This window comes from Scomber scombrus, chromosome 21 (assembly GCF_963691925.1).
Source record: "Scomber scombrus chromosome 21, fScoSco1.1, whole genome shotgun sequence".
NCBI classification, from domain to species: Eukaryota; Metazoa; Chordata; class Actinopteri; order Scombriformes; family Scombridae; genus Scomber; species Scomber scombrus.
The window spans coordinates 8,995,197-9,008,626 of NC_084990.1; the positions used below are offsets into that span (position 1 = coordinate 8,995,197).

General features: G+C 43.5%; 1 protein-coding gene across 3 annotated transcripts in view; it reads left to right on the forward strand.

Annotated features, from left to right (window-relative positions):
* Positions 1–1,235: 1,235 nt before the first annotated feature.
* arhgap17a (Rho GTPase activating protein 17a) overlaps positions 1,236–13,430 on the forward strand; it is a 30,282-nt gene continuing 18,087 nt past the window's right edge. For all 3 annotated transcript variants that reach the window (XM_062443097.1, XM_062443099.1, XM_062443098.1), the window contains exons 1-2: positions 1,236–1,750; positions 9,612–9,651. In XM_062443097.1, the coding sequence (XP_062299081.1) occupies positions 1,698–1,750; positions 9,612–9,651 (93 nt within the window). In that variant the 5' untranslated portion in view covers positions 1,236–1,697. The remainder of the gene's footprint in view (positions 1,751–9,611; positions 9,652–13,430) is intronic.

Below are 13,430 nucleotides of genomic sequence, written 5' to 3' on the forward strand. Positions count from 1 at the left end.
GTTTTTGCTTATTAAGTCTCAAATGACCACATCTGAAGCACAGATTCTATGTATTGCATTTTCATTTGATTTGATCTTATTTCTATTAATGTTATCAAATGGGGTTTTTACATCTCATGTTACATTAATGTTTTTACATGCTTTTGTGCAAGTGTGTTAAACTTGTTAATGTTCATATTTTTTCAGCACATTTTCTCTAAAAATAAGAGGAGACCAAAGGGAGAATACATTGCAAAGAGAACACATTTTGGAGGGATGTCAGTCAGCTTGGAGACAGAAAAATGTCTTGAAACAGGCTGGTCACTATGATATCATCTGCTTATCAGTCAGCCTGTCTTGGGTGCATGTGGTGTTTCCTTGGCTTTTTCCAAAATGCATGTTGGGATAGATTGCAGCTCCCAAATGCGAATGTTATTGGATCCTTTTCTTGTGTCTTATGATGGAATCACCACTTATTGTAGGTTTATATGTAAAACTTTAATAGAAACTCAGAGAGCTGCTTTGTTAGACCAACTTGCAGTACATGTGCCACTTACAGTTTGTCTTAACAACCACAGTCAGGTGCCCAAATGAACATTGAAGCAGGTTTATCTTTAAATAATGAGGCATCTGAATTAGTCATAGCAAGTGGATATCTTCCAGAGTTTCAGTCTTTTTAATAAAAAATAAAAACCCTTTTGCTTCTTGGCAGTGTTTAATTGTTCAAAAGCAGTGGAGGGATCATTACAAAAAGACGGAAAGACTGCACATTTGAAAGATACTGACTTGATTTGACCGATTTTGGGATCTGACGCCTCATATTAGCTTCAAATAAGCTTTTAAATACATTTTGCACAGAAGGAGGACTGTGGATTTTGTCCCCCATCACTTCCATTGAAAATGCATTATGAAAGGATCTCTTAAGGGCCTGCATGACAGGGAGGAATGATTACAGCAAGAAAAACATCTGTCTGTATTCATATGAACACTTGACTGTTGAAAATTTGTGAAACTATCATTTAAAGTGACTCTTGAACAAAATTATGAATGCAGTTTTTTTTGTTTGAATATATGTTTAACTATGGCACTTGGATTATTCCTAGGAACTAGTTGGTGGGCTTCTCCAGTGAGTGTCCAGGGGGAGGTAGTGTTGGCTGGCAGATGCTGCGGTGCAGTAACGTTGTTTCCGGCTGCTCACTCCCCCTCTCTCTCCTCTCCCCTCCACCCCTGTGCCCCCCCCCTCTCTCTCTCCTCCTGGCAGTGGCAGAGGTGAGCCGCCGCTGCTGTTCACTCGGCTCCCTGCTCCGCTCCGACGGATTATCCAGCTCGGTAACATTAGCTCGCCCAGCTAACGGTGAAGACAGCGACCCCGAGAAGAGCCATGAAAAGCCGCCGGAGCCAGAGAAAGTTAGTCACGGCTTAACTTCGGGACTTTAATGTACGGAAACACACCAAAAAGACGGTTCGCGGGTCATGCCGTCGCCCTCCAGGGGAACTTTTCTCTGAGATTTCCACTTGGGAAAGGCTAGCTTAGGGGCTAGCGAGGCTACAAACTATTTTTAATTGGCTTTGGGCTCAATGGCTCTCACTTGTTTTTCCCTGTCATAGCGACAGCTTGGGAAAATTGAGACGGAGAGAGGCCCTGTGAACTTCATGACAAACCAAAGCCCGGCTTTGAAGCGTAACTTCGGGAAGACTCGACTGGCAAAGGACCGAAAATGAAGAAGCAGTTCAATCGGATGAAACAGCTCGCCAATCAAACAGTTGGCAGGCAAGTATTCAAGTCTGCGTTGTTTACTGAAAAGAGGCTCATCAGCGAGCAGGAGTAGCATCTCTCACTGTCTTTCTCACTTTGCCTTTTCTTTATGCTTTATAACTTTCAGCTACACTCTTCCAAAAGTTAGTTAAAACGCTGTAAAACAGAGATGGACAATCACATGAACGACTGCAAAAAATCTAATCAGTGCAGGCTGTGATGACAAGGACAGTCTTTCATGAATGAATCATTTGCTTTTAATGGTCGACAGCCAGACTTTAGGACATGAGAGTCTTAATAAAAAAAACTTGGATGGGGGGGTGGGATGGGAGTGTTAAACGCTTTCCTTCAATTGTAGCAAGCGTCCACACATCTCCCAACCAGATGTCCTCCTTTTAAAGAGTGAATCAGCCATCTAAAGCAGAGTGAGCACTATCTGCTTGGGAAATAATCAATAGCAGGCAGAAGCAGCTACTTTTCTCACCATGACGTCTTTCTCTTGTCAGAATCGAGATGTTGGTTGTTGCGGAAATGTTTGATGAATTTTGGAAAATACACAGGAAGATATGTGGCTTAGGGTTAAGTATGTACCAGTTATGTTCCCACTCCCCCCCCCTGTTTTTGGTTATTATCTTTTGGTGTCTGAATATCTTTGGGTTATGGACTGTTGTGAAGGACAAAACAAGACATTTGAGATGGCACTTTGGTTGTTGGGAAACAGGGATTGACACTTCTCCCCATTTTCTGACATTTCACCAACCAAACGACTAACCGATCCATCGAGAACATGCTTTGCAGATTAATCAATAACGAGAATAATTGAGAGTCGCAGCACTAATATTGGTGCATCACTTAGCCAGGGGGTGAGTCCTTTGCTACCCAGTCCATGTCTTCTCCAGTTCAGACATCACATTAGGGGGGAAAATATGATAAGTCAGGACTAATAGGTGAAAGCATTGGATGAGCTGTAATAGACTCAGTGCTGATAAAGTGCTAGAAAGATCTTCTCCATAATGTGAAACATTAGACTCCCAGCTTAGACCAGACATCAAACTTTTAAAGCATATAAAGTAGCATAATGCGTTTAAGTGGTGGAAGTATCTGCCTGCCTCCACTTAGAGTGTCCTCTGAACATGAAAACTGCTGCAGCGTCTTAAGCTATGAGGTGAACGGGTCCACTTCATGACAAGAAGTTAAAAACGAAACAATGGCGGCGTGTGTTGTGCCATTTTTAGGCCCGTTAACTAGAGCTATTATGCTGCTGTGTGATGACACACACTGTCCCTCTGTGACTGGATGTCTAAAGTAGAGAAGGCTTCAGCCAGCTTGCGTGGATAGGAGGGCGAGCCACGTCAGAGGATGTTTTCATCATGGGAGGTTGGCTCTCATGGTCTGTGTGTGTGTGTGTGTGTGTGTCTTTTGTGGTTGTTGGCGTGTGTGTGTGTGTATATGGGATTCAACAACAGTGTTTGGCACCTCAGGCGGACATTGGGCGCAGCCAGTACTGGATGCTACCAGATAAAGCTACTGAGAACAATAATGTGTCATCGTCAAATAGGCAGAAGGACACATTGACAAATAAATGCAGTTTCCACATTGTAAAATCACGGAGGCCTGTTGTATAAGCCCATGACCTCTCCTGTCACATCTGTTTTCATTTCTATTATCTGTTTTTTTTACACTGTAGTACATGTGCAAACAGAAAGAGTACAACCATTTTTTCCACATTAATAAAAACATGATAGCCTCTGTGGGGTTAAAAAGGTCAAGATGGTTAAGGAAAAGAACATTTCAGCTATAATTCTGTCTGTATTTTCAACTATGATCATGCTTTCCAGCTTATGATATATCATCCTAAATGGAATACATAATAAAGGAGCATTAGCATAAACTGATGGCTCATAGACCTCTTTTATCACTTTTAAAGCCCCCCTCCATTCAGAAATGTGTTTGACACTAGAAGCTGTTTCACGTCCGTCTGCTCAAAGTGGAAAGTTGCTCCACAGAGTTAAAAGGGCGCACCTTCGAGCCCGATTTGTGACATCACAACTCGTTCGGAGTCAATCGAGGGCCGGTGTGCCACTTCCCACAAGTACAATGCGTGGAAACTTGCTGCGTCCAGCGTACACGACTGAGAATGGTGTTTCCAGCGAAGTAGGAAAGATCTCGAATCCAACTGTTTAAACTTTTGGAATAAACACCATTTGCATATAGTAGATTTTTTCAATGAACGAGAAGCAATAGATTTTTTTTATTTTGTTGGAAAAATCATGTCAAGAACAATTTATTATTCCAAGCAGAGGATTTTTTTTATATATCCTGAAAGACTGAAAGGCTCTGGGAATTTGTGATGAGCTTTGGTCATTATTTTTGACATTTTATAAGCTCAATATTAATACTGAAGTAAGATTTATATAGACTAAAACATGTAAAACAGATGAACAAAAAAAACAAAAGGACAATAATCAAAAGCAGACAAAGCAGTGGAAGTTGTTAATGGACTGACAGAAATGGTTTGTTTGGCAGGAAAGCTCCAGACGCTGGAATTATCCGCTTGGCATTCCCGCCGTCTTCATTTGATGGTAGCAGCGTCAGCGAAGTCTCCAGTTAAGAATCTGCCCAATAATGTTTGTACATCCCGAACTCAAGAGCAGGAGAAGCGGGGGCAGCTGGAATACTCATAACTTCCTCAGCGCACTGAAGCAGCAGTAAATTAGAAGCGTAGCAAGCGTGATGCAGAAAACAGACGTGTGTGTTCGTGTGCGTGCGTGCGTGTGTTAGTAGCTTCCTTTTTTCATATGCAAAAGGTCGGTTTAATCCCTCGTGCACCCATAGATTTCTGATTTCTGATTGAGTGACATGTCTGCGCTCGGATTAAGGCGAGCGAGCTGCTTTGTCCAGTGGGTTCGTGCCCGCTTGTGCATCCGCGAGGGTTCAGCGTGCCGAGGCCCTCTCCACTGCCCCCTGGGTTCCTGCGATTGTTGCAAAGGCAGAACACTGTGTCCAGCAAGCAGCCGCTCTAAGGAAATCTCTCCTTTCTTCTACAAACAGGAAACTGCCTCCCAGAGACATGCTAGCACTTTCTAGAGAAGAGGAGAGAGAGAGAGAGAGCGCCAGGAACATAAATGTAGAGAGTGAAACTGAAGTGGAGGGAAAAACAGCATGTGATTCATGGGAGGATTTTTTTTTTTCTCTTCTCTTTTTCTCTTTCATTGTGGAAGGTTATTCCAGTTTGCTATTTTTAAACTCCATGGCCCAATACACCCATGTTTGCTGCATGTCATTGCAGAGAGATAGTAACACATTTTTAAAGAAGATATGGTATCATAGGCTGCAACCACTTATCTGCATAATGATAACATAACGGTCATGCTCCACTGAGGCAAAGTTGAGATCACCAATACAGGCTGGACAGGTGATGATAAATGAGTTCGATTTCTTTTGTTTTTCCCGAGATAATCACATGACCTCTGATTGCCAGGAAGTCAGCTGAAGATAAGCTTTTCTCTGTGGCTGAGGAAGAGAGTGTGATGATTGCTAGCTCACGCGGCGTGGCCAGACGTCTTTGAAGCAGAGGTTCATTATCTCAGTCTGCTCAAGAGGTTTTAGCCACCATCAGCAGCTACAATGAGCTGGTCGGCCCCAAATACTCCCATACATTTAATTGATATTTGGTCACATATGGAAGGTTTTCCAACAGCCTGTCGGATCAAAGTTGTCTCTACAAATGGGGGAAAATGAGAGACAAACAATCCAGTGTTTTGGTGTAACTGCTGCATCATCCTGGGTTTATCTGTTGTGCCAAAGCGGAGTACTGCCAATCAATCAGTACAGTAATGAGCTTATCACAAATGGTTAAACCTGGAATCTCTTTTAACTCTACGTGTCCTGTTTTGCAACTCAGTAGTTCCCAAAGCGGGGGTCAACAACATCACACACAGTTCAATTTACACCCTCTTCACTTTACAATTGTGAGGAAGAATAGAATATACAGATAGCTTTCCTTCTCCCCACTCTGTTCATCATTCACCCGCATTATAAACAGTCTTATTATATAATCCCTTTTTTGATGTCATATCTAACAACAGCAATCTTCTTACTGGCGCTGTGTTACGCAATCCAATGCAGATTTATTGTGTTTTGAAGTCCTGGATTCAATCGAGAGGGTGTCATGTTAAAAAAAAAAAAAAAAAAGGACTCCCCCCACCCCTCCCCGAGGGATCGACAAAATGTCACTGTTGAATGAACAAGGTTAGGTGACTGGGCGTTCCCTCCCGTGTCTCACCATGCCAGCGCCTGCAGGACAATGGGTTGTGTCAGCTGGGATGGCTTTGGTGTACGGCTGGTTATAAACAAGACCTATCAGACTACACTGTTCTTTGTTTGTTGTCAAAAGTCATTTTTGTTTGTTTGAATAAAGATTAGGGTCATTTGCCTCGGTTGTGGAACACTACTTCTGTCTGGTGGAACTACAACACAATATAGAGACTTTATTTGGGAAGCTCAACACAGATCTTTACAACACAATAATAACTCAATGTTACAACTTTCTAATGTCAGTTTAATTCATTGTTCATTGTAAGGCAGTTCAAGAGATTTACACACAGTTTAAACACATGACATTTTTTATAGATGCATAAAACAAATCAAACAGTCATGACAGTCATACGTATCACATTATATGCTCTGGATTCAGATCTCAGCCAGCAGATTTTTGCTTAGCAACAGGACATAACTCAAACCAGGAACAGGATGGACTCATGTAGAGCTGAATTAATTGAGCAAATAAGGGATTGGTCGATCAACAGAAAATGAATCACCAACTGCTTTGATTACTGAATAATCGTTACAGTCATTTTAAGCAAAAAGTTCCAATCATTTGCTGGTTTCAGCTTCTACAATGGAGAGGATTTCACGCATTTCTTTGTCATACATGACAGTAATCTGAATGACTTTGGGCTGTTCGGACATTTGAAGGTGTCGCCTTTCATCCTAGAAAATTATAATTGGGTGTTTTCACTATTTTCAGACATTTTATAAACAGAATAATGAATCAACCTATCAAAAAATAATCTGCATATTAATTATTGGTGAAAATATCAATAGTCTCATGTTCATAGTAATATGGGTTAGGGTTAAAAAGGAAGTAACAAACATTCAAATATTGCTTAGTCACACAGTTATCGAAACACTATAAAAACAATCGTGTATATATAAAAGAACTGATGTATGGTTTCGCCTAAGCTCAGTTTATTTTTTGCACCACAACAATACACATTGTATAAAAGTCCTTCAGTTTCACCTTCATCTTATGTTCACTCCAGCCTAGGTCTAATGTTAGCGCAGCAGCTCACATAATCAACCCCATTAGGGGGGTCGTATGGGCTGAGTCACTCAATTATTCTCCTCTCTTCCTTTCATCTGGCTCCAGTATCCATTACCTGATGCCTTTAAGCTGCCAACTGTTGCAAACGTAAAAGGCAGACCCTCCCTGCTCCCCGGGCCCGCCGATTGTGTCGAGCGGCCGGTAACAGCCGCTCTATTGTGCTCACGGCCGCGGTATTCACTTACCCCGCTTCCACTTTGATAGTAGGTCGCCATGGTTACCACCCTTGCGAAGATCCCTTGTTGTCGAGAAGTCACATGCGGCGCTCGGCGACACGCTTTCCTCCAAATTCTGCAGCTTTGGTGAGGCACGATGGGGGTCAGCTCCGTTCGCCGGGGGTCAGCTCCGTTCGCCGCGGGTCAGCTGACGCCGGCAAAAACAATTGTTGTTCTGTGTGTTGTTGTTTGTTTGTCCTCTGCCCAGGCTGTACACAACCTTTTTCTTTTTTTCCCCTCTGTGACTGTGCTTTTAGAGATCGGCTCACATACTAGCTTCTATTGTAAGCGTCTTCACATCATTCATTTACAACCAGGTTAGGGTGATATCGACACCACTCTGACCTACTTCTCTTTCTCATTAACGTCAGGAAGCATCTTCACACTAACAGAGCTGAGATTACCAGGCAAATCTTTCGTGTTACTCTTGGCGCACACGCAGTTTAGTCTGGTCGCCTTTCAGTGTTTTGATTTGATTCATTTCTCGAGCCGCGGAGGTCAGTAATTGGACCAAAGTGGTGCGTTTGAGGGAAGAGCCGCATGGGGGAGCGGAGCTGGGGAAAACAGTGATGGATCTTTTTGCAGCCACAGCAAAAACGCCTAAGAATTCATGTCGCACTTGGGAACTGAGAGAAATTTAAATGAGCTTCTTTTTAGTTGTATTTTCCTGATGTTGCTCTCATCCTGTAGTCTACGACAATCCCTCTAAAGTCAGCCAGCAAACGGGTTGTGTAATCTCACATTATGGGGAAAGTGGGTTAATATAAACCATGTACACACATTAAATGAACCATCACCTTAATTATCAGAGTTATTTGGTATCAAGTTATTTGTCTGCATAAACACTGGGATCAAGTTTGCACAGGCTGCGTTCATGCAAGCATAAGCCCGTTTGATGAAAACACCAGTTTGTAAGCTCAAGCCCTCCATGGGACCACTTGAAGAGCTCTTCAGCGTGTAGACAACACCAGAACACGGGTTCCATACTGCGGCGGCTTTATAATGGCGCTCCGCGTGTGTGTGTGCATTAAACTCTGATGCTGTGTGCGGCTCACATTTTTTCCACAGAGTGCCGGGAGTCTTGTCTGTAGGTTTCTGCTGGTTATTCTGTAGGTCTTCACTCTTGCATGTGTGACCTCACCAGCTTGGCTACGGCTCCCCCTCAAGAGAAAGTCTTTCCATTCATCTCAAGCCTTTAGATTATTCTGGTTTGGCACTTAGGAGTCTATAATCGCACCACCACCACCACTTCCCCCACCCACCAAATTTCTGTATTTGTATTTCTTTCCTTCTAAACCCCCAAAACTATCGTCCCTGCTCTTTCAGTCTCTCTCTCTCTCCGTTTCTCCCTGCCTCTGTGTTGTAATTGAAAGCAGCTGTCCACCGCTGCGACGGGGTTACTATAGTTCATAGAGAGCAAGTTTTTGGAGGAGGGCCTAGTTTGGAGCTCAAGTTACCCAAAATGCAGGCGAGCGGCTGTCTACATGGGTCAGTTCAATTAGGAGGCTGAAAAACTCCTTTTGAGGCAACCAACGTTACCTGCACCATTATTTTGGGTGATAGTAAAGGCAAAAGGTTTGACAGGTGTCTGTTCATTTGCTGTATTTCAGGGTTGTATTATAACTGTCATGTTGCTGCCCCCCCCCCCACCAGTAGCCACAGAAGCTACCAGCCTGTGTAGAGGTGTCGATAAGCAGAATGAGCTGAGCCCGTGTTTCTCAGCCTTCTCCCTTTAAGTGAATCTAATCTGTCTGACCTCCCCTAGCCCAACGATTAGTTTACTATTAATAGGCTCAGGCAGAGCGTGGCTGCATGGCTACCCCCGTGCAAGACATCGTGAGCCCGGCTTAAGGAAATCAAAACTTGTCGAGCGTAAACGGCAGCGACACACCTCCTTCGTGCTTCTCTCCTTTCTCCACATGTGTACTGTTTGTTATGACAAATAATTCCGGGTTTTCACAGTTTATTGCTTCTGAAAACCAAAAAGGAGTGGTATATGAATTCTTGATGCTACAGCAGTGTAGTCTGATGACAGAGATGGATACCAGCCTGTTTGCACGGTAGAGCCAACAAACCAAAGAGACCCACCCTGCCTTAAAACGTTCCCACGGTGGTTCCCCAGTCAATGCCTGACACTGTTATAGAGCTCAAACCAGTCTATCAAGAGCATTATCGTTTTGGGGCGGCAGATATTTTCACAATGACCACACAAGCACAGTGAAGTACAACTACTCGTCTGTCAGCACTAATCTGTGTTGTCTTTTCTCACCCACAGAGCGGAGAAAACAGAAGTTCTCAGCGATGACCTCCTGCAGGTAAATGATTAATCTGACTGTGCGGAGCACTGACCAGCTCTTAACTCTACCCTGGAATGGCTGCATCTGTCAGGCAGCTGCTTTTTGTTTTTCTTCTTATCAATGAAACCAGTCCCATAGACAAAATCCCTTTAGTATTTATGTAAAAAGTTAACTGTCTACATACTTCATATTAAGCAGAAAGGCTAAAAAAAAAAAAGCATGGTAAACTGACCCCAGCACTCCACTGTGGGTAGATTTTGAAAAACATGGACCTCCATTACTTCTCGTTGCTCTGTTGTTGATTTGAAACAACATGATGAAGCAACTCACATAGGTTTATAGAACTGATGTTGCAGGATATTGTTATCAGCACTTTGATCCTACAAAATGCAATGGAAAAAATAAAAATGGTGTTTAAACGATTAGAGCTTTTAAATGCCATACTGTTATTTATATAATAATATCTATGATGCACAACTTCGGTCATTCATTAGGGCTTCAACTGCGAAATAGGATTTAAAATACATCAGTGAATTAGCCTGTAAGTGAAAAGAAAGCACTTTTCTTCCTTCATGTTATACATTTTTAACTCAGCACTGCTTCCTCTCGCACACCGCGTGCCAAATATCACACTAGCACATGCTTCTTCACATAAATGGCCTGTCATGTAGGAATTAGGGAACATAAACTTCAAGACAGCCATGTGTGAATGACAAAAAGCCATTATGTTAACAGATAGGTGAAACCAGCTAATGTACACATTCCTTGTCTGTAAAAGGCTACACCAGCTCATTTCACTCATCAATCCCTCCCTTGAAGGTATATTAGTATTGCATTTCTTTCCTTAGTAATAGTCAGTGCCTTTTCTTACATATAATACATCCACTCATAGATTCAACCTCTATGTGATCTGCTCCTCTCACCAACGTAGTTTATATCTTTCCCAGCCAGCTACTTTACATATCTCCCTACTGTTTCTGTTGACTCATCTCATTTTATGATGATGTGACAGTCAAATACTGATATTAATCGCTGAACACATAAGCAGCGACCTCTTCTAGCACACAACAGACCATGCAGAATCAAGTCTTTATTCCATTACTGAATTGCAAGTTTTCATGCCAAACAAACACCAGCTGATATCACTTATTAGTTTTTCCTGCCTGCTCAAAGAGTGGAGATCAGTCTTTTCGCTGGTGTTGCAAAACCTGCAGATTCATGCCGTGGTGAAGCAGAGGTCAGTGCTGGCTGTAGATGTATCTACTGTATAAAGCAAAGACGTTTCCTTAAGGGAAGCTATCCTCGGGCCCCTGAGGCTGTCTGAGGCGCACAGCAGGTGGGGTCGAGACTAATTTTGGCTGCTCCGCAAAGACATTCCAGCTATTAAGATCGCCTTTGTGTTTGTGAATGAGAGGCGTCGGACATGTTAAACAAACTCAGCTGGCTCCTTAAGAACAATGTCTGACACCCTGCTTTCTCATGATTCTTCCTTCTCCCACACCCTCTTTTATAACCGGCGCACAAACAAACCGACAGAATTCCTTCTTCTCGCTCAGGTGCCGCAGACATTGTAAGTAGGGGCGAAAGCATCCGAGTGACAGCTTGTAAGTAAGTGTTAGACGCAGAGCCGAGAAGAGCCGCTGTCATGATGCGAGTCGACAAGGGAGCAGGGGTGACCAACCGCTCGGGGCGCTTGCCACTGATGTGAGGACGTTGTATTATGTCTGACAAATTGACTTTCACTGCTCCTCAAAGACACGATTGTTGTGTGTGTGTGTGTGTGTGTGTGTGTGTGTGTGTGTGTGTGTGTGTGTGTGTGTGTGTGTGTGTGTGTGTGTGTGTGTGTGTGTGTGTGTGTGTGTGTGTGTGTGTGTGTGTGTGTGTGTGTGTGTGTGTGTGTGTGTGTGTGTGTGTGTGTGTGTGTGTGTGTGTGTGTCTGGAAATCAGCCGCTGTGACTCTGTGGGCTCTGTCTATCACTTCATGAGAACATGGCTGTCTGATAAAGGAAAAGAAAGGATAGAAATCACTTGAGTCATTAATCCAAACAGTCTCTGTTTATTCCTTAGTTAACAGGAAACCAATCCTCTAGTAGTTGGGCAGCATTGTTTACGAGTTTATTTTTAGTTTCATTTTGGTGTTTTCTCTAGTTTCTCACTTCTTCTTACAGTAAGTGATTTTCTCATTTCCCGTAAATGATTTAAACGACTGCGCCACATGACCAAATATATTTAGATGATTTTCACAGTGCAAACAACCACTCTGTCTCACTCGCAGTTATGTCAAGCTCATATCAGCTTTTCTTGCACCCAACCAAGTGTCCACTGCGGCCATTGGGTCTTTAATTTTCATATTTGTGTATTTGGCTTTTTGTTATTACCCCCCCCCCTCCCCTTTTTTTTTTTTGATAAGGTACTCCAGGGTGGTAAATAGCCCACCAGGCATTCTCGTGCCAGCTGTTCATTCCTTGCCACTCCTCCAAAGGGGGGAGGAGGAGAGGGGGTGCCACAGAAATTCTCCAGAAATACTCGGGTGCCGGCCCGCACACTAACTTGAAGTTGTGGCATGAGTGGGTGTAAGAGTTTTAACCATTTTTTAAAGTAGCATCCAGCTGTTTTTTTTTATTTTTATTTTTAAAAAGGACACTTCTGCAGAATATATTTATGTAAACAAAGGATATGTTGTTCACCATCAGCGGCTGACTGGATAAATCCAACCTCTATGCGTCATGTTATGTTATTTTTGGTAATTCAGAACTTGTCCAGACATGTTAACATCCTTTCTATACCAGTAAACAAACACAGGCACACAGACAGACACCGTCCCCGTCTGTCCTGCTCAGCATCGGGATTCCCTGCTCTATGACGCATCATGGGATTGACCAAGTGTTGACCTCATCCCATAGCAGGACTAAAACACACCCTGCTGCCTTTCGGCTGCTTTTTGGCCTCGGTTTTCCCTGCTCCTCTGCAGCTCCAATTTTATTTTTTTGGAGTGTATGGTGTGTCCTGCGTCTAAACTGGTTTTGATACAATGGAAGGAAAAAGACTCCCAGTGCCATGTAAGCCAAACATTTCTAACACACGCACAGGAACTTCGTCCCTCCCAGAGCAAAGGGAGGGGAATCCCCTGCTTGTTTTGTGCCAGGTACTAAATGAGTCCAAACAGCATTCCCAAGCCCATAGCATAAGCAGGCAGTGTGTGTGTGAGAGAGTGTGTGTGTTTGGTAAGTTTGTATTTGACCCAGCTGTTTTGGGAATGCCGGAGGGGGGGCACCATGGGTCGGGAATGACGTAAGAGCGCGAGAACAGAGGGAGGGAAAGGAGAGGGAGGAGGGGCGGGCGTACAGAGGCGGATATCTGCTGTGGAATTCCTGAGTTCCGACTCCGTTCTGTTTTTGGAACACAATTGTCTGGTATTCGGTTGATCCTCCCTGCACATTTGTCTCCATCCATTTCTGCTCGTTTTTTTGCCCTTTAGACCTCAGTGTTCCCATTTATATTTGGAACATTGTTTATCCCAACTCTTGAGTACATGTTTGTCCCTCCGAGCCACTTACAGACTCTCCGATTCCCCCCTTCAGTCGCACATGTTTTATTCCAGAGAAAACGGAAGACACACCTGATCTGTTTGGAACCGGGTGCTTAAATTGACTTTCTCATGAGCGCTTCTTTGCATCATCAGACTCGCACAGCTCCTCGCAATGACGAGTGGCATTCATGGCGCAGTGACAGTTAGCCGAGGCCTCACGTTGACACTGACAGTCTCAGTCAAGCACCTGGCACGACAGGGACAGTGA